This window comes from Pogoniulus pusillus, chromosome 13, assembly GCF_015220805.1.
Source record: "Pogoniulus pusillus isolate bPogPus1 chromosome 13, bPogPus1.pri, whole genome shotgun sequence".
Lineage (NCBI taxonomy): Eukaryota > Metazoa > Chordata > Aves > Piciformes > Lybiidae > Pogoniulus > Pogoniulus pusillus.
In genome coordinates this window covers 4,712,051-4,731,346 of record NC_087276.1, presented here as the reverse complement: position 1 = coordinate 4,731,346, position 19,296 = coordinate 4,712,051, and the positions used below count along the sequence as shown (strand labels likewise).

At 44.2% G+C, this 19,296-nt stretch overlaps 1 protein-coding gene across 1 annotated transcript in view; it reads right to left on the bottom strand.

Annotated features, from left to right (window-relative positions):
- The window catches only part of COL4A3 (collagen type IV alpha 3 chain), a 101,626-nt gene that overhangs the window by 51,798 nt on the left and 30,532 nt on the right, over positions 1-19,296 (bottom strand). Inside the window, exons 9-19 of the mRNA XM_064152805.1 lie at positions 18,669-18,746; positions 17,505-17,567; positions 15,093-15,128; positions 14,938-14,979; positions 10,552-10,629; positions 8,771-8,833; positions 7,669-7,725; positions 5,882-5,926; positions 3,172-3,225; positions 1,581-1,622; positions 405-492 (exon numbers count right to left, since the gene is read on the bottom strand). Of these exons, the coding sequence (XP_064008875.1) occupies positions 405-492; positions 1,581-1,622; positions 3,172-3,225; positions 5,882-5,926; positions 7,669-7,725; positions 8,771-8,833; positions 10,552-10,629; positions 14,938-14,979; positions 15,093-15,128; positions 17,505-17,567; positions 18,669-18,746 (646 nt within the window). The remainder of the gene's footprint in view (positions 1-404; positions 493-1,580; positions 1,623-3,171; positions 3,226-5,881; positions 5,927-7,668; positions 7,726-8,770; positions 8,834-10,551; positions 10,630-14,937; positions 14,980-15,092; positions 15,129-17,504; positions 17,568-18,668; positions 18,747-19,296) is intronic.

The following is a 19,296-nucleotide window of genomic DNA, read 5'->3' as shown; positions in this document are numbered from 1 at the left end:
TAATACTGACTGCAAACTTCAGGCTTCTGCACTTACAAAATAAAAGGAGAGGAAAAAAGTGCATGACCATGAGCAGGAGACCTACAGCCCCCACAGTCTGACTATGGCATGTACAAATAATGTGCTGATGTTCACTAAGGCCATGAGACAGGATGTCAGGGAGCTCAGGTGCTCAGCAAAACTGTCTGCATAGGGAAATGTGCCAGCTTCCTTATTTTTAAGTTGAAATACAGCCATGAATCAAAAGTCTCAGGACACACTGCAATCCTGCCATTTGATGAGACTAGTTTGGAACTGTTGTCAAGGCAGAAACAAGTTGCTGGGTGCTCAAAAATGTAGCCTGCAATGAGTCTTTTGAGGGGGCAGCCCTTGCTAAACGATTCTAGTTTGCATGTCCCACTCACCAGGCAAGCCACGACGACCTTTTGGTCCTGGAGGTCCAGGGAGTCCTTCATCTCCTTTTTCACCAACCACACTGTCGTAATACTCCGTCTTCAGAGAAAGATGGTAAGAAAGAGCAGTAAGAATGAAGAGAGAAGCACAGTACCTCATCTTGAACTGATTTCAGCTCACTTCCTCAACTCCTAGAGAGATCCATTTATAAATTCATTGAAGACTAAGAGTATGATGATCCAACATCACTACAAATGACAGGTGAAATTACTGCAGCTCAGTGAGACTTTACCTAGCCCTGATTGTGTATCCAGCTCCATGGGAAGGAAGGTGCTGTCTGTGAGACTCCCAGCAGCACCAGACCTTTGAGAAAGCCTTGCCTTGATTAGAGCATCACAGGACACCAGTTCTTGCCTCATACAACCAGCTTGGCATCACAGGACACCTGTTATTGCCTCATACAACCAGCTTGGCATCACAGGACACCTGTTATTGCCTCACACAACCAGCTTGGCATCACAGGACACCCGTTCTTGCCTCATACAACCAGCTTGGCATCACAGGACACACGTTATTGCCTCATACAACCAGCTTGGCATCACAGGACACACGTTATTGCCTCATACAACCAGCTTGGCATCACAGGACACCCGTTATTGCCTCACACAATCAGCTTGGCATCACAGGACACCCGTTATTGCCTCATACAACCAGCTTGGCATCACAGGACACCCGTTCTTGCCTCATACAACCAGCTTGGCATCACAGGACACCCGTTCTTGCCTCATACAACCAGCTTGGCATCACAGGACACCCGTTCTTGCCTCATACAACCAGCTTGGCATCACAGGACACCCGTTCTTGCCTCATACAACCAGCTTGGCATCACAGGACACCCGTTCTTGCCTCATACAACCAGCTTGGCATCACAGGACACCCGTTCTTGCCTCATACAACCAGCTTGGCATCACAGGACACCCGTTATTGCCTCATACAACCAGCTTGGCATCACAGGACACCCGTTCTTGCCTCATACAACCAGCTTGGCATCACAGGACACCCGTTCTTGCCTCATACAACCAGCTTGGCTTCACAGGACACCTGTTATTGCCTCATACAAACAGTTTGGCTTATTCTTATGCTAATAGTTTAGAAAAATGACATGATGAAGATTAATTCACACTTACTCGACCGCGAGCTCCAGGTGGACCAATGTTTCCTTTCATCCCCTTTATCAGATGACAGAGATAGGTTTGTTAAAAACAATACTTAAGTAGCAGTGGGCACCACATGTCATTGCTCATAACATTTAAGAAGAAATTCTGCTTCTGATCAGTCCTTCACTACCACCATTTCTGTTCCTTACACAGCTATTCAGTCACACTGTTGTGGTAGGTCTGACAGACCCAAAATAGGCTTAAACATGTCCTGCCTGCTCCACCAGAGAGGCAAGCATAGGAAAAGGACACAAAGGAACCTGGAGCCACTAAGCCTGGCCTGCCCAGGGTCCTGTGGTAAACAAGGTACACACACTTGGCTTGTGCAAGGCCTGTGCTGTTCCCAAATCTGGGAAAAGCAAGCCTGTGGCTTTGCCTAATGTGGTAAGGTTTGGCTAACTGCCATCCTGATTGGCTACTCTGTGTCCAAAGGGCAATTAACCTCGGCCCACACTGATAAAAGGAGATATGCATGTGAACAGTGTGCCATGCTCTGCCATTGCCTGCTGCTGTTGCACACTGCCTTATTGTTTGCTGCTAAACTCCACTGCCACCAGTTACCAGGAGCAGACCCTGGATGCCTGCACGGCCAGCGTGACATCGCGTGAGAGCACACAACAGCCTGCCCCTGCACCTCAAAGTCCTGCTTAGAAGAGCCAGGAGACAAGGGCAGAGATTCTCTGCATCCTTCCCCAGAAGCCTGGGAAGAATCAAGCACCACGGCCAACAAGACAGAGTTCCCCCTGAAAGCATGTGGGCACTGGCTGGACTGTGGCTAGCCCCTGTGAGGGTAATAACAATGACTTGTGAGTAAATGCTTAAATGCCTCTTTGTAATTCTCCATTGCCTTCTGCCACAGCAGAAAGAGCTCCTTGAGTCCATCTGCTGAGCAAGCAGCATATTGACCACAAGTGGCATTTGACTGCGGGAATCTTCTCTTCCATTTCAACTACCGTTCATATGTTTTGCTGGTTATTGCTAGATCTAGATACTAGCCATAGAATGTTTCCATGACCATGTAAGAACCTGAATATAATCACCAGTAGAACAAGGGGACACAGTCTCAAGTTGTGCCAGGGGGAAGTCTAGGCTGGATGTTAGGAGGAAGTTCTTGCCAGAGAGAGTGATTGGCATTGGAATGGGCTGCCCAGGGAGGTGGTGGAGGCACCATCCCTGGAGGTGTTGAAGAAAAGCCTGGCTGAGGCACTTAGTGCCATGATGTAGTTCACTTGATAGGGCTGGGTGCTAGGTTGGCCTCGATGATCTTGGAGGTCTCTTCCAACCTACTTGATCATTAAAATTAGTGGTGGGGGTGGGGTGGCAGGAGTTCTGTTTCCCCTCTGCAACACAGGCATACTAAAACATACAGGAACAGAAGGACACCAGTTGAAGCACATGATTTCAGCATATCCATTCCCTGTTCCATTATATCATTATTTATCATCTGTTAGGTGAAGTAAAACACATTGTACACACAGTGGTAAATAATGAGATGCAATAACCCCAAAACATACCTTATCCTCATCCCTGGAATTATAACAACAAACCAACGAGACAGTACCTTAGCTCCTTGCCTGCCAGCCAGTCCTGGCTTGCCCTGTTCACCTTTCTGTCCCTGCAGGTGACAGGACATAATTTTATGGGGGTTAATCTTTTAGCATCATCATCAGTAACATCTAAAATAGAAAGCTTTAATCTTTAATGGCAAGATGAATAAGGCTTGCACAAGAGGAAAATGCTCAGGGAAAGACTCAGACCAAGGTGGAGTTCCATGCCTGTGGGAAGTACTGCCAGTCTCTCATCTGGACCTGCTCCACCAATGCCAAGGTGGAGCTGCTCTAGATAGCACAAATGTAGGATGCTCTGCTTTCTTTTCTCTCTGCAAACTACTCTTTCTGAAAGGGGAGGAACTAAACACAACACAAGGCTCTCACATTCAGCAGCTGCCTCTCCCAGAATTTGGTCTGTTTGCATGATGGTCTGCTATTTTGACAAGAATGCTGATATTTGTAAGGTCACTGTGACCTCCATGATGCTGTTTAAGTAGAAGTCAAGTAAATATATACATACATACATATAAAAGCTGGGGTCAAACCAATTGAATACTGTAAGCCAAATACATTTCAACCACTTTAGCTTTTAAACTAGTACACAAACAAGATAATTTTCAGTCTAAAATGGCATATTTGAAGAACTATCAGATGAAAAGACAATGCTCTCAATATTAAATATATATATAAAAGCTGGGGTCAAATCAATTGAATACTGTAAGCCAAATACATTTCAACCATTTTAGCTTTTAAACTAGCACACAAACAAGATAATTTTCAGTCTAAAATGGCATATTTGAAGAACTATCAGATGAAAAGACAATGCTCTCAATATTAAATATAAACATATATATATAAAAGCTGGGGTCAAATCAATTGAATACTGTAAGCCAAATACATTTCAACCACTTTAGCTTTTAAACTAGCACACAAACAAGATAATTTTCAGTCTAAAATGGCATATTTGAAGAACTAAAAGATGAAAAGACAATGCTCTCAATATCATATATATATACATATATATAAGCTGGAGTCAAACCAATTGAATACTGTAAGCCAAATACATTTCAACCACTTTAGCTTTTAAACTAGCACACAAACAAGATAATTTTCAGTCTAAAATGGCATATTTGAAGAACTATCAGATGAAAGGACAATGCTCTCAATATTAAATATAAACATATATATATATATATAAGCTGGAATCAAACCACTTGAATACTGTAAGCCAAATACATTTCAATCACTTTAGCTTTTAAATTAGTACACAAACAAGATAATTGTCATTCTAAAATGGCATATTTGAAGAACTATAAGAGGAAAAGGTAACACTCTCAATATTAAATCTGTCTGTCCTCTTGTTTCAGGCTGTGCTGGTTTGAGCCTAGCTGGGATATTTTGATGAGAAGAATTAGATGCTAGGCTGTGAAAAGGAAATAATGGTGATGGCTGCTGCACTCAGAGGCTTGCTGAGATGGATAAGAACATAAATGCAGATAAAGGAGTCACACTCTCTCTCTCTTGGGCTGCATGAACTTCTCTCTAACCTAACCTGCTGTCTGTGTGACTAAACCTTCTGCTTCCTAACTCTCCTGGCCAAACCTCCAAACTCCTTGAGCATAAGGCAAAGTCTGGGGTAAGGTAAAGGCGTGGAAGGAAGGTGGAAGGGTGGTTGGGAGCCCCTCCTGGGGACTCAGGTTTCTGGGAGGGCTGCTGTGTTTCTGCATTATTTTTTATCTTGTCTATTTCTGTATCTATTGTAAATCTCTGCTTATCTGTTGTGATAAGCTGTAAGTATAAAGCTTCATTCAATTTCCAGAGCTGCTGAACCTAGTCTGGATGGACTTACAAGTGTGTGTGTGTGGGGGGGGTAGGGAACACCCAAACCATCACAAACAGTCAGGTCAAAAAGGAACTGGAAAACTTAGTAATACATTTACTTTTTTTAACTGTGCTCCTGCAAAGCATGAGAAGGGCTAAGAGCTTTGGGAAGATTAAGAGTGCTTTAACCTAATTCTGTTCCTTTTGTTTTGGTGGTTGCAGCAGTCCCAGCATAATTTAGGATTTTAGCTGCTGAGCCTAGTCTGGGTGATTCTCACAAGTGTGGGGTAGCAGGTAACACCCAAACCATCACACAGGCCAAGGCACTTGTGACTCCAACTGTAATTTTTCTTTGTAAAACATTGTCTTTGACTCTAGTGATTAAAATTTATTCATTTTGCCTCTTTATTTGTGCTGAAGTAAAGGTGTAACTCTTTTGCACAAACCAGAATTAAACTCAGCAGAATTCATTTTGCATAATTTGGGACTGTGTCACAAAGTCATTAGAGACCACCAAGCAACAGGCCTTTTTGTTTTACACAGAGGAGACAATATCTATGAACTTAGGTTCTCTCCTGCACCACCAAGCAACAGGCCTTTTTGTTTTACACAGAGGAGACAATATCTATGAACTTAGGTTCTCTCCTGCACCACCAAACAACAGACCTTTTTGTTTTACACAGAGGAGACAATATCTATGAACTTAGGTTCTCTCCTGCATAAACTTAGGAGGCCATAGTATGTCCCAAATCCAACTGTGTGAAAGGAAATGTTTTGGTGTGTGCAAATCAATCTTTTCAAACACATTCTGCAATGGGAAAAAGCTGTGACAGGAAGATAATGACCATGATAAACAGATGACTATTACTCAGAACATGTTTAGAAGGTTTCCTTCCTTACTGGTAAGCCAGGAGGACCTGGGGCACCTTCTTTTCCAGGTTTTCCCTACATGAGAAGAACACAAAATAAAACAAAACATGATTGAGAAGATCCAAAGAGGGATTTTTGCATCCAAACAGTGTAAGAAATAAATGTTTTGCCTATCACTGTAGGCATATACATGTGTTTACACCAAAGCAACTAATTATTTTTCTTAACAGTATTTACCAAGTGCTTTTCCAGTGCTTTTTCTTTGGAACCAAAAGATTTTGTTCAGGAAATGTCCCAAAACACTTTGGTTTATTTGGATATTTTAGGCTTCTCCCTGATTACATATTCAAAAGCAGTTATAAATTCAGTTTTAGTTAGTAAGAACCTGAACCTTTCACTCAAGTTTAACTGAGAGCCTGGTATTTTTCTATCTAAAGCTCTTCAAAATATAGGTATACTCAAGTAGATTATATTTTTGTGGAGTCTCCCTCTCTGGACATATTCAAAACCTGCCTGAATGCATTTCTGTGTGCTCTGGTATAGGTGATCCTCCTCTGACAGGGAAATTGGAATGGAAGAGCTTCTGAGGTCCCTTCTAGCCCCTGACATTCTGTGATTCTGTAGTATGCTTTTTAAAATAAACATATGATTTTTTTCCCCCTTATATTATCCTGTTGACAGAGTAACTCTTTTGACAACTTTCTTCACAACCTCAAATTCCTGCTGGTTGAACATAGTAATTTAAGCCTGCTACCTTAAACTCAGTGTCTTTAATTCTATTGTACTTAGGCACCAGCACTACAAAACCTGCTGAAACTCAGTGTCTTCAATTCTCTTGTACTTAGACACCAGCACTACAAAACCTGCTCAAACTCAGTGTCTTCAATTCTCTTGTACTTAGACACCAGCACTACAAAACCTGCTGAAACTCGGTGTCTTTAATTCTCTTGTACTTAGACACTAGCACTACAAAACCTGCTCAAACTCAGATGTCTTTAATTCTTTTCTATATAGACACTAGCACCACAAAACCAGCTGAAAGTCAGTGTCTTTAATTCTCTTGTACTTAGACACTAGCACTACAAAAACAGCTCAAATGCAGTGTCTTTAATTCTCTTGTACTTAGACACTAGCACCACAAAACCTGCTCAAACTCAGTGTCTTTAATTCTCTTCTACATAGACACCAGCACTACAAAACCTGCTCAAACTCAGATGTCTTTAATTCTCTTCTATATAGACACTAGCACCACAAAACCAGCTGAAACTCAGTGTCTTTAATTCTCTTGTACTTAGACACTAGCACCACAAAACCTGCTCAAACTCAGTGTCTTTAATTCTCTTGTACTTAGACACTAGCACCACAAAACCTGCTCAAACTCAGTGTCTTTAATTCTCTTGTACTTAGACACTAGCACCACAAAACCTGCTCAAACTCAGTGTCTTTAATTCTCTTGTACTTAGACACTAGCACCACAAAACCTGCTCAAACTCAGTGTCTTTAATTCTCTTGTACTTAGACACTAGCACCACAAAACCTGCTCAAACTCAGTGTCTTTAATTCTCTTTCCTTTCCAGCAAAACAAACAGATGTGCATCCACCACCATATGACCTTTCAGTCACAAGCTCATATACCACGACTTCATAAGAACAGTCATTTTGTTTGCTCTTTAACCTAGTTTGCTGAAGGAAAGAGCTTTCAAATATAAGAAAATTGGCTCTGAGTGGCATTAAAACAGAAAACTAAATAGCAACAGCAATGCTAAATGGCTTTTCAGGAAAGCCTACCATGGGTGTAATGACGGATTCACACATACCGGTGTTCCAGGTTCTCCTCGGTCCCCCTTTTCACTTTGAGAATCACCAACTGGCCCCTGTAACAAAACCACCCAAGATATGCAGATTGAGACTCACATTTTCTAAATTAAAAGTATCTTTTATCTGGGATGATGAAAAGCTCAACAGGAGCTGGTAGCGTGCACATACAGCCCAGACAGCCAACCGTGTCCTGGGCTGCAGCAAGGGCAGTGGTGGGTAGCAGGGCAAGGGAGATGATTCTCCCTCTTTACTCTGCTCTCATCAGACCCCACCTGGAGTCCTGTGTGCAGTTCTGGAGCCTCTGGCACAAGAAGGACATGGAACTGTTAGAGCGAGGCCAGAGGAGGGCCACAAGGATGCTCTGAGGGCTGCAGCAGCTCTGCTATGAGGACAGGCTACAAGAGCTGGGGCTCTGCAGCCTGGAGAAGGGAAGGCTTCAAGGAGACCTTAGAGTGGCCTTCCAGTATCTGAAGGGGGCTACAGGTAGGCTGGGGAGGGACTATTGACAAGGTCTTGTAATGACAGGACAAGGGGGAATGGGTTTAAACTGGCAGAGAGGAGGTTCAAAGCAGATGTTAGGAAAGGGTTCTTTGGAGTGAGGGTGGTGAGACACCGGCACAGGTTGCCCAGGGAGGTTGTGGAGCACAGAAGCACCCAATGTGACCAAAGATCACATTGGGTGCTTCTGTGCTCCACAACGTCCCTGGAGGTGTTGAAGGCCAGGTTGGATGAGGCCTTGAGCGACCTGTTCTAGTGGGAGGTTTCCCTGTCAATGGCAGAGGGTTGGGACTGGCTGATCTTCGAGGTCCCTTCCAACCTAAACCATTCTATGATTCTGTGATTTTTTGTCTCTACACCCAGGGGACAGCTAGAGTAGTATTAATAGATATTGTATTCTAGTCACTAGTTCAGTTCAATAAAGGTTGGGATAAGTAGTATACTATATAAATATAGTAGTATACCATTTAAGTATAGTAGTATACTGTAGAAGTAGTATATTTACTAGCACATACTACTCTAAGTGCTACTCCAAAGAGAATCATTTACAAGGTGACATTGCCTGACCACCTGGATTTTAGGCATTTAGTCCTAGTCACTTACTGTAAACCCCATTGGTCCTGGAAGTCCTCTTGATCCTTTTTCTCCTTTCTCTCCTTTCAAGTCCTATTATGCAGAAAATAATAATTCAATGTGGTCTCTTAAGTTTTTCTGTGTTTATCCTAACACTCGAGTTTTACTAATAGAAAATCCTTATTTTCACCAGCAAGATTCTTTAAGGTGCTTCCACTTAAACGACTAACAGACAGAAACTCTACATCAGTGCTCCTGCCTAAGTCTGTTATATGAAAAAAAAAGGCTCTGCACATACTTCTGACCACAGTGAGCAACCTACCTGTGATTGCACACAAGGGGACTGGAATAAATATCCCCAGAAATGGCAACAAATTGCAAGAAGGGAAAGAAATAAGGCCATCAATAAACCTTAGTTGCTGTATTTGAGATAGTTACCTCCAATAGGTAAATGCAGCAGCTGCCAAGAGGAACTTTGCCTCTGTGAGCTCAAGATTAGGTTACCTTCCTGGGTGGAGCAGGCTGGGGCTGGCTGTGCGGGGCTTACAGTGTCCTCCAGCATCCCTCATACTGCAGCCTGCTCAGAGTTCAGTGTGGAGCAGGTTGGGGCTGGCTGTGCAGGGCTCACAGCGTCCTCCAGCATCCTTCACACTGCAGCCTGCTCAGAGTTCACTGTGGAGCAGGCTGGGGCTGGTTGTGCAGGGCTCACAGCATCCCTCACACTGCAGCCTGCTCAGAGTGCAGTGTACAGCAGGCTGGGGCTGGCTGTGCCGGGCTCACAGCATCCTCCAGCATCCCTCATACTGCAGCCTGCTCATAGTCCAATGTGGAGCAGGCTGGGGCTGGCTGTGCTCGGGTCATATCCTAAATTCAGTGTAGAGCTAAAGTTTATCACTTGGTTAGACTCATGGCCAAACTATTTATGTAAGGAGTTTTTCATGTTTTTTAAACCCTAACACCCAATGTCTGTGAAAAATTGCCCTTCCCCTTGAGAAAGTGCCACAGCTGTGAGTGGGAAGAGTTCCAGATGGTTTGTATTTGGTTTCAACAGGGAAAAGCTGCTGTGCCTAACAGCTCAACTTGTCTTCTGCAATCTCTCTCTTCCCCCCTCAAGACATTCTAGATGCAAAAGTCACTTTTTATTTTAGTATATAGTGGAGAGGGAGCTTTGGTAACTCCATGGATTAGCTGCAAATTAAACAGGGAAAACAGAGTCAAGAACAGGCTGAAAGCTTGTTCTGTAAATATGTGAAGACATGTAACTATATAAGAACAAGACTCAAGGAATTCAATTCACAAAGCAACACCTAAAATGAACCAGAGCATTTCCTCTCTCCAATTCCCATTGTTTTACCAGCATTTTCCATGGTTACTCTTAATCCAGTAAAAACAATGAGAAATGATTAAATGCACATGAATAGGTTGTAAGCTTGCAGCACAGAGACCTGCTATTCTCAGTGACAAGGTCCAGAGATCAAAAGAGCTGTGGCTGTGACAGCCACTCAGAAAATCCACCTTGATTTGGTGAAGCTAGAAGTGATTTACTTTCCATGTAGTCAGCGATTCACAGCAGGTGGGTTGCTAGCAACCACTTAGCATTCCACTGTCACCATGCAGATGTGCTGTGAATACACAGGCCTCGGCTGAGCTGTACAGACACACTCTAAGACAAGCTTAGTATCCAACTAAGCAAGCCTGAAAAACGTTAGGATGGGCAAAGGGAAATGTTATCAGAACAAGGAAGAAGGAAAAAGTCCTCTCAAACTAAAACTTGGCAGGTATTTGAAGGTGACGTTGATCAATTTTCCTACCGTGATGTTGTCTGGTCCACTCAGGGTCACAATAACGGTTCCTGGGGGTCCTGGGGGGCCAGTTAACCCAGTGTCACCCTTGAAAGAAATAAGAGAAATAGAGCAATTACAAGCAGTGTGTTTTTACTGTTTGAAATGACTATTGCTACACTTCCCATGTCAGGAAAATGTTACTTTCATTACGCTTAGAATCATAGAATCAAGCAGGTTGGAAGAGACGTCCAAGATCATCCAGTCCAACCTAGCACCCAGCCCTGTCCAGTCAACCAGACCATGGCACTAAGTGCCTCAGCCAGGATTTGCTTCAACACCTCCAGGCACAATGCCTCCACAACCTCCCTGGGCAGCCCATTCCAATGCCAGTCACTCTCTCTGCCAACAACTTCCTCCTAACATCCAGCCTAGACTTTCCCTGCCACAACTTGAGACTGTGTCCCCTTGTTCTGTTGCTGTTTGCCTGGCAGAAGAGACCAACCCCACCTGGCTACCACCTCCCTTCAGGTAGTTGTGGACAGCAATGAGGTCTGCCCTGAGCCTACTCTTCTGCAGGCTGCACACCCCCAGCTCCCTCAGCCTCTCCTCATAGGGTTTGTGTTCCAGGCCCCTCACCAGCTTTATCGCCCTTCTCTGGACATGTTCCAGCACCTCAACATCTCTCTTGAATTGAGAAGCCCAGAACTGGACACAGCACTCAAGGTGTGGCCTGACCAGTGCTGAGTACAGGGAAGAAGAACCTCCCTGTCCTGCTGGCCACACTGTTCCTGACACTTAGATATTAATACAGTTAACATTTCTCTGTGCCTGCAATTTAGCTTCCAATTAAAAAGGCACATGGAAGACTCAAGACCACAACAACCTCCCTGTAGCTGAAAGAAGTAAAAATGCACTTGCTGCTTTCTGTTAAAGGACTTAGAATTAGCTTCACATTGTAATGCTATTTGTTTCAAAGTTATGCAAACCTATTGTTGTGGAGGGCCTGTAGGACTGAAAGCAGGCTTATTTATGCCTGCTCTGCCTGGACATGTCTCTGCCTGCACCAGGGATAAACAAGAGCAAAGGGACACCTGATGTGCCTGCCTGGTGCTGGGCCCATGTGATTCCCATACCTGGAGTCCAGGCCTGTGGGTTTTACCCAGTGTGGTAGGGTTGGGCTGACTGCCAACCCGATTGGTTCATTCCAGTGGCCAATGAGACCATCACCTCTCGGCCCACAGTTGATAAATAGGGGGGCACAGGCTCATGGGCAGCCTGCCCCACATTACTTGCAGCTCTGCCACATGCTGCCCTGCCTGCCTGTGTACTTCCTTGCAGCTTTATGCCTGCCTTTGTATGAGTGCCTGGTGTGCACGTTGCCCTGGGGAGCTGGGAGCAGAGCCACTTGTCTGCGTTCAATCGGCCTGAGGAGCAAGCATTGGACCCGTGCTCAGACTGCACGGAATCCTGCCTCTGCACCTGGAGATCCTGCCTGTGTACCCCTGCAGAGAGCAGCCAGCAGGAGCCAGCAGCAGTAAGGCCAGAGCCTGCCATTTCCCCTGATGCCGGAGGATTCCAGCCTAGAAGTCCACAGGCAGAGACCCTGAAGAATTGGACACTTGCAATAGGCTGATGCAGCCCCAGAGGGTGATTAATAATTGATAAGAATCGTGAGGAGATGCCTCTGTGATTTCTGTTACCTCTGCCATAAAGCAGAGAGCAGTTTTCAGCTCAGCTTTGCTGGGCAAACAGTACAAGACCTCAGGCAGCACTGAGCCGCGGGGAAACTCTCTCTCTGTTAATACTTTGAATGTTTGCTAGTTCTGAATAAGTTTCTGTAGATATAGATCCTAGAATGGTGTGGGCAGCAGGAGCAGGGAGGTCATTCTGCCCCTGTACTCTGCACTGCTTACACCACACCTTGAGTCCTGTGTCCAGATCTGGGCCCCCCAGTTTAGGAGGGACATTGAGATGCTTGAGCGTGTCCAGAGAAGGGCGACGAGGCTGGGGAGAGGCCTTGAGCACAGCCCTACGAGGAGAGGCTGAGGGAGCTGGGATTGGTTAGCCTGGAGAAGAGGAGGCTCAGGGGAGACCTCATTGCTGTCTACAACTACCTGAAGGGTGGTTGTGGCCAGGAGGAGGTTGCTCTCTTCTCTCAGGTGGCCAGTGCCAGAACAAGAGGACACAGCCTCAGGCTGCACCAGGGGAAATTTAGGCTGGAGGTGAGGAGAAAGTTCTTCACTGAGAGAGTCATTGGACACTGGAATGGGCTGCCCGGGGAGGTGGTGGAGTCGCCGTCCCTGGAGCTGTTCAAGGCAGGACTGGACGTGGCACTTGGTGCCATGGTCTGGCCTTGAGCTCTGTGGTAAAGGGTTGGACTTGATGATCTGTGAGGTCTCTTCCAACCCTGATGATACTGTGATATTGTGAATGTCTTCATAACAGTGTAAAGAGCAATCTAATATTGAAGTTCAGTGGTTGGGGGTGGCAAGAGTTGAAATATTGGAAGTTAATAAATATATATCTTTTCATAACTATCCTCTTGCATTAATTAATTTCTCCCCTCCGCCCAAATAGGCGCAGGCACTGGGAAACCCCCTCCACAACACCATTTTAACTCTGAATCAAATGAAAGCATCTCCTTGGTTCTAATCTTTCCTCTCAAGGATTAAGTCAATCAATAAAGTACACAAACTGTCTTTGGTGATAGCCTCATAGCTGCTGACTGCATTACAGGGAGAGGATTGTGACAATGCTGACAGATAAGGTTAGCTTTCGTGTGTTCTTATCTGAAAGCATTAATACTGGATGATATTTTATCATTAAGGATCTTATAGAACAGGGAAAGTTCTAAAAGTGAACTTTCCTGTGAAGCCCAGCAAAATAAAATTCACAATTTCTGGTGATTTTAAGCCCATGGAATGCTTTTGAGTGCACCTGCAGCACAACAGCAAAAAAACCCTCCTCTCTCCTAAGGAGGCAAAATGCTCTACAATCACCTGAGCTGTTACTAATGAATTATCAATTCTATGTTTTCCCAGGACACTTGCAGCACATTTCTGCTGGCAAAGGCAAAGTTAAAGCCAACCCCATCACCCAGTAGTGCTGTTCCAGCTCCCAGCTGAATCTGTTAGTGTAACTGGGAGATGTCCCTAGCTCTGAAAACACCCTGTAAAGACATTCAGATTGACTGCCCTGCTTCTCCAACTGCAGGTTGAGGTCCTCAGAGACAATATTTGTGCTTCCAGTCACTTCTAGCTTAATGTTAACTATATGGGATACAAAGCAAGACCATGGATGAGCCATTCAGATTGACTGCCCTGCTTCTCCAGCTACACGTTGAGGTCCTCGGGGACAATACTTGTGCTTCCAGTCTCTTCTAGCTTAATGTTTACTATATGTTATACAAAGCAAGACCATGGATGAGACATTCAGATTGACTGTCCTGCTTCTCCAACTGCAGGTTGAGGTCCTCAGACAATACTTGTGATTCCAGTCTCTTCCAGCTTAATATTAACTATATGTCATACAAAGCAAGAACATGGAAGAGACATTCAGATTGACTGTCCTGCTTCTCCAACTGCACATTGAGGTTCTCAGACAATACTTGTGCTTCCAGTCACTTCTAGCTTATGCTAACTATATGGCATACAAAGCAAGACCATGGATGAGGCATTCAGATTGACTGCTCTGCTTATCCAACTGCAGGTTGAGGTCCTCAGGGACAATACTTGTGCTTCCAGTCACTTCTAGCTTAATGTTAACTAATGTCATACAAAGCAAGAACATGGATGAGGCATTCAGATTGACTGGCCTGCTTCTCCAACTGCACATTGAGGTCCTCAGACAATACTTGTGCTTCCAGTAACTTCTAGCTTATGCTAACTATATGGGATACAAATCAAGACCATGGATGAGGCATCCTGGTTTTACTGAAAGTCTTGGGGTTTTCTAACATCAAAAGGCTGACACTCAGAGGATGTTGGCCATAAGAAGCTGAGAGGCTACAGATGCTATATATTTACTAATGTTTACATGCTTGCATCAGCATTTAGGAACACTGTGCAAATGATATACAAATTAATTTAACACTACATATTAGTAAATATTAATGACTTTCTCCACTTGGGTTTCCACTCTTTCATCAGGAAGTTTATATCCTTTACTCTCACATGAAAACAGTTTATCCTTAGATATTAACTGCCATGTTTTCCTTTTCCAATATAAGGCTTCCACATATCGTAGGGTCACAGGATATTAGGGGTTGGAAGGGACCCAAGGAGATCCTTGAGTCCACCCCCCAATACTGAACGTTATTTCACAGCACTTACTTCCCCAAACACATCACCACAGTGCATCAGAAAAGGCAGAGAACAGAAACACATCTTGTAAAATTAAGCATTTCATAGTTACCTTTCTTCCTTTGCTCCCTATGACCTTCAGGCCCATAAGACCCTGTAAAAAAAAAGTTTACATTCCCAAATGTCATTTCATTTTTAATTTTAAAAGCACCTGCAACAGGAGTCAACAACAGGAATTGGTCATTTTTATTACCAATCTGAGACTACCTTAGGTCCAGGAGGTCCTGCTTTCCCTGGCATGCCCTAAAAAAAAGCACAACAAAATGAATGATTCCTTGACTTAAAAAAGAATGACACACTGCAGCACCACTATAAGTCTTTTGAGGCACCCAATTTTCATGTGACTTATGTCACTATTTTTATTCATAGAATCAACCAGACTGGAAGAGACCTCCAAGATCATCCAGTCCAACCTAGCACCCAGCCCTAGCCAGTCAACTAGACCAGGTTTTGCTTGAACACCTCCAGGGATGGTGACTCCACCACCTCCCTGGGCAGCCCATTCCAATGCCAATCACTCTCTCTGACAACAACTTCCTCCTAACACCCAGCCTAGAGCTTCCCCAGCACAACTTGAGACTGTGTCCCCTTGTTCTATTGCTGGTTGCCTGGGAGAAGAGACCAACCCCACCTGGCTACAATGTCCCTTCAGGTAGTTGTAGACAGCAATGAGGTTGCCCCTGAGCCTCCTCTTCTCCAGGCTGCACACCCCCAGCTCACTCAGCCTCTCCTCATAGGGTTTGTGCTCCAGGCCTTTCACCAGCTTTGTCACCCTTCTCTGGACATGTTCTTTCTTCCATCTTTATAAGCACAATTTGATGTTGTCCTGGTAGGGCATAAATCCTGCCACGCCAGTTTAACCCTTGCTCTCCTCCTTCTGTTACAGGGAATCCCTGGGAAGTTGAGTCAGATGAGCAAAGCCTTGAGGGCTAGGGAGCTTAGCACTGCATGTCAGGTGTCTTATGCTGCCCTCAACATGCCTGCATGGTCAAAGAAGGCATGAAGCTTTGAGTTCATTGGCCAGAACAAAAGTGCTAGTGCCTATTGGCCAGTTTGGATTTCAAACTGAAGTATTTAAGGGGGATGATTTAGAAAGCCATGCTTTTCTGCATTCAGCCTTTCTGCATTCAGCCTGGAGCCTTCCTGCCTCTCCTCATTTGTGGCTCCTTAAAGGCAGCCAGGTGTTGCAGCTAACACTAGCAGCTCAGCAGCGTCTCCTTCCCTTCTGCCTGAAATAGCCTGTATTTTACCCTGGGATCATTATCCTGAGTCTGAAAGCATCAGAGCATACAGGAGCCTGACTCAGGAACCAAAAACATCATGAGTACATCTGCTGGAGTGAATGCCCAAACTCCATAAGCATAGTTAGAATTTTTCCTGGGTTTGTGTTACTATTTTCCAAGTTCAGATTATTTAAACTGGTTAATTCTGTGCAGTTGATTCCTGTAGACCAAAACTCCAAAGAATCTCAGGGAATTTCCCCTATTTTTAAATATTGATAATAAAATTAATATTCATACAGAAATTAATATTCATAATACATCACAATTATTAATTTCCAATGCAGATGTGAGTGGGTAGCAGAATGTCTACATAATCTAGTTGCATCTTCTACAGTTATAGATATTAGGAGTTAAAATGAATTTATGGGTAATTATGTGAAAATTGAAATCTGCTTACAGGGATGCATCTGAAAGCACAGAAATTATCATGGACAAAGATAACTCAAATGACTAAACAAATCAAATGTGTTCAAAGTACATGGATTTCACCTACATATCTCTAGACCTCAGAAAAAAAAGGGGAAGTGAAATACTTGTGTTTGAAGCCTATGGAGAGTCCTGCATCTAGGGAGGAATAATAAACTCCACCAGTACAGGCTGGGAGGTGATCTGCTGGAGAGCAGCCCTGTGGAGAGGGACCTGGGAGTGCTGGTGGCTAACAAGTTCACCATGGCACAGCAATGTGCCCTTGTGGCCAAGAAGGCCAATGGGATCCTGGGGTGTATTAGGAAGAGTGTGTCCAGCAGATCAAGGGAGGTTCTGCTCCCCCTCTACTCTGCCCTGCTGAGACCTCATCTTGAATACTGTGCTCAGTTTTGGGCTCCCCCATTGAAGAGTGACAGGGATCTGCTGGAGAGGGTCCAGTGGAGGGCTACGAGGGTGATGAGGGGACTGGAGGGCATGGCTGATTAGGAGAGGCTGAGGGACCTGGGGCTGCTTAGTCTGGAGAAGAGAAGACTTAGAGGGGATTTGATAAATATTTATAAACATCTGAGAGCTGGTCAGGAGAGGGGAGACAGGCTCTGTTCACTGCTCCCTGGGATAGGACAAGGAGTAATGGGTGTAAGTTGCAGCACAAGAAGTTCTGCCTCAACTCAAGGGGGAACTTCTTGACTGTAAGGGTCACAGAGCACTGGTTGTGGGGTCTCCTTCTCTGGAGACTTTCAAGGCCTGTCTGGATGTGTTCCTCTGTAATCTGTGTTAGATAGCATTGTCTTGCTCTGCAGGGGAGTTGGACTCAATGATCTCCTTGGGTCCCTTCCAACGACTAACATCCTGTGAGCCTGTGAATTACACTAAGGTTAAGGTAACAAGCGAGACTTAAGTTCACACTCACTGAAGGTCCTGGAGGGCCCTGTGGTCCATGTTCCCCAGGATATCCTTGAGCACCTGGGGCACCCTGTATGTTAGTAAAGAAACAGAAATAAAGTTTCTGTCAAGGCTATGAGCACACCACAATACTGAGCTCAGTGAAATGAGTATCAGACAGAGTAACAGCACTGCCTCTGAATTTCATTCCCTTGTTTCAGGATAACACAGAAGTGTAATTCCTCCTCACTCTTGCTTGGTAGGTATAGATACTGAAATGTGAGAAAACATACCTATTCTACAACTAAACTGCTCAAGAGAGGTTGTATGTCCTGTTTAACTGTAGGCATCCTCATAATCCATAGTTCTACTGCTGGGCTCTATAATCTCTCTAGTATTCTATGCAATACATTCTAAACTTTAAAGCTTCAAGATTTAAAGAAATGGGAAGTGTTAAAATTGTATTTTCCTTTTAATGTCCTGTGTTTATTGTAACAGTCAAAAGGAATGTCTGCTCTGCCTTCTATTAACCTCCATTTTATAACACAGATCATACTGACCTTTGCTAGTACTGCAGAAGTTGAACTTGTCTAACTGCTCAGTCTTAGGGGGAATTTTTGTAATTGATGGTCATAGAATCATAGAATCAACCAGACTTCCAAGCCTATCCAGTCCAACCTAGCACCCAGCACTAGCCAATCAACCAGACCATGGCACTAAGTGCCTCATCCAGGCTTCGCTTTAACACCTCCAGGCACAGTGCCTCCACCACCTCCCTGGGCAGCCCATTCCAATGCCAATCACTCTCTCTGCCAACAACTTCCTCCTAACATCCAGCCTAGACCCCCCCATGGCACAACTCAAGACTATGTCCCCTTGTTCTGTTGCTGGCTGCCTGGGAGAAAAGACCAACCCCACCTGGCTACAGCCTCCCTTTGGGTAGTTGTAGGCAGCAATGAGATCACCCCTGAGCCTATAGCTTCATCCTTTAACTTCCAGCCAGCTGAGTCTATTTGGGGTGATTTTCTTAAGAGTAAGGGAGCAGGTAACACCCAAACCATCACATCACTGTAAAAAAATATGGTATCTATATAAAATACATTACAATTACATATATCTAAATAATTTTGCTATCTAAAAGGTAAACTATCTTCCTATCTAGCTATCTCAGTCTGAATTATTTCCACATTACCTGAAGTCCAGGCATTCCTGGCAATCCGGGGTCACCTTTTACACCATACCCTTGGCTATATCCATCTGCAGGGCACCCCTGAAAATCAGGTAAAAAGGAAGATTAAAAGTTGTGCTGTGGAACTCTGTAGTGGATCAAATCTTAAAATCAAGTTAATATGGAAACAAGCAACATCGGACTTGCACAATGATGACAACTTCTCACTTTGGATGACCCTAAAGAAAGTATTATTAAGCAGGACATCAATCTTTTTCAGGCATTCCAGTCCTCTGTTAGGAGCAGTCTTCACTTCAGACACATCTACGTTACCCACCCACAGTCTTCACCTGCAATTTGGTTGTTTTGGTGCCCTTGATCCCTTTCAAAAACCTCTTCAGTACATCTGCAGAGTTCCATATGTTTGGAGGATGAGCTTAGTTCTGTGTGCTTAAAAGGGTTAAATTCACTACATTCCACAGCAGCAGTTAAAGGGAAAAATAAATTAACTGAATACTGTTTTGTAACTCAAGATGAATTAGTACAGATGAAGCACCAAAGTTTGTGGTTGCTTCTTCTGGAAAGTAAACCTTTCTGTTTCCCATCAATGGAAACTTTAAGAACTCTTCCAGCACTAAACATACCCACAAAT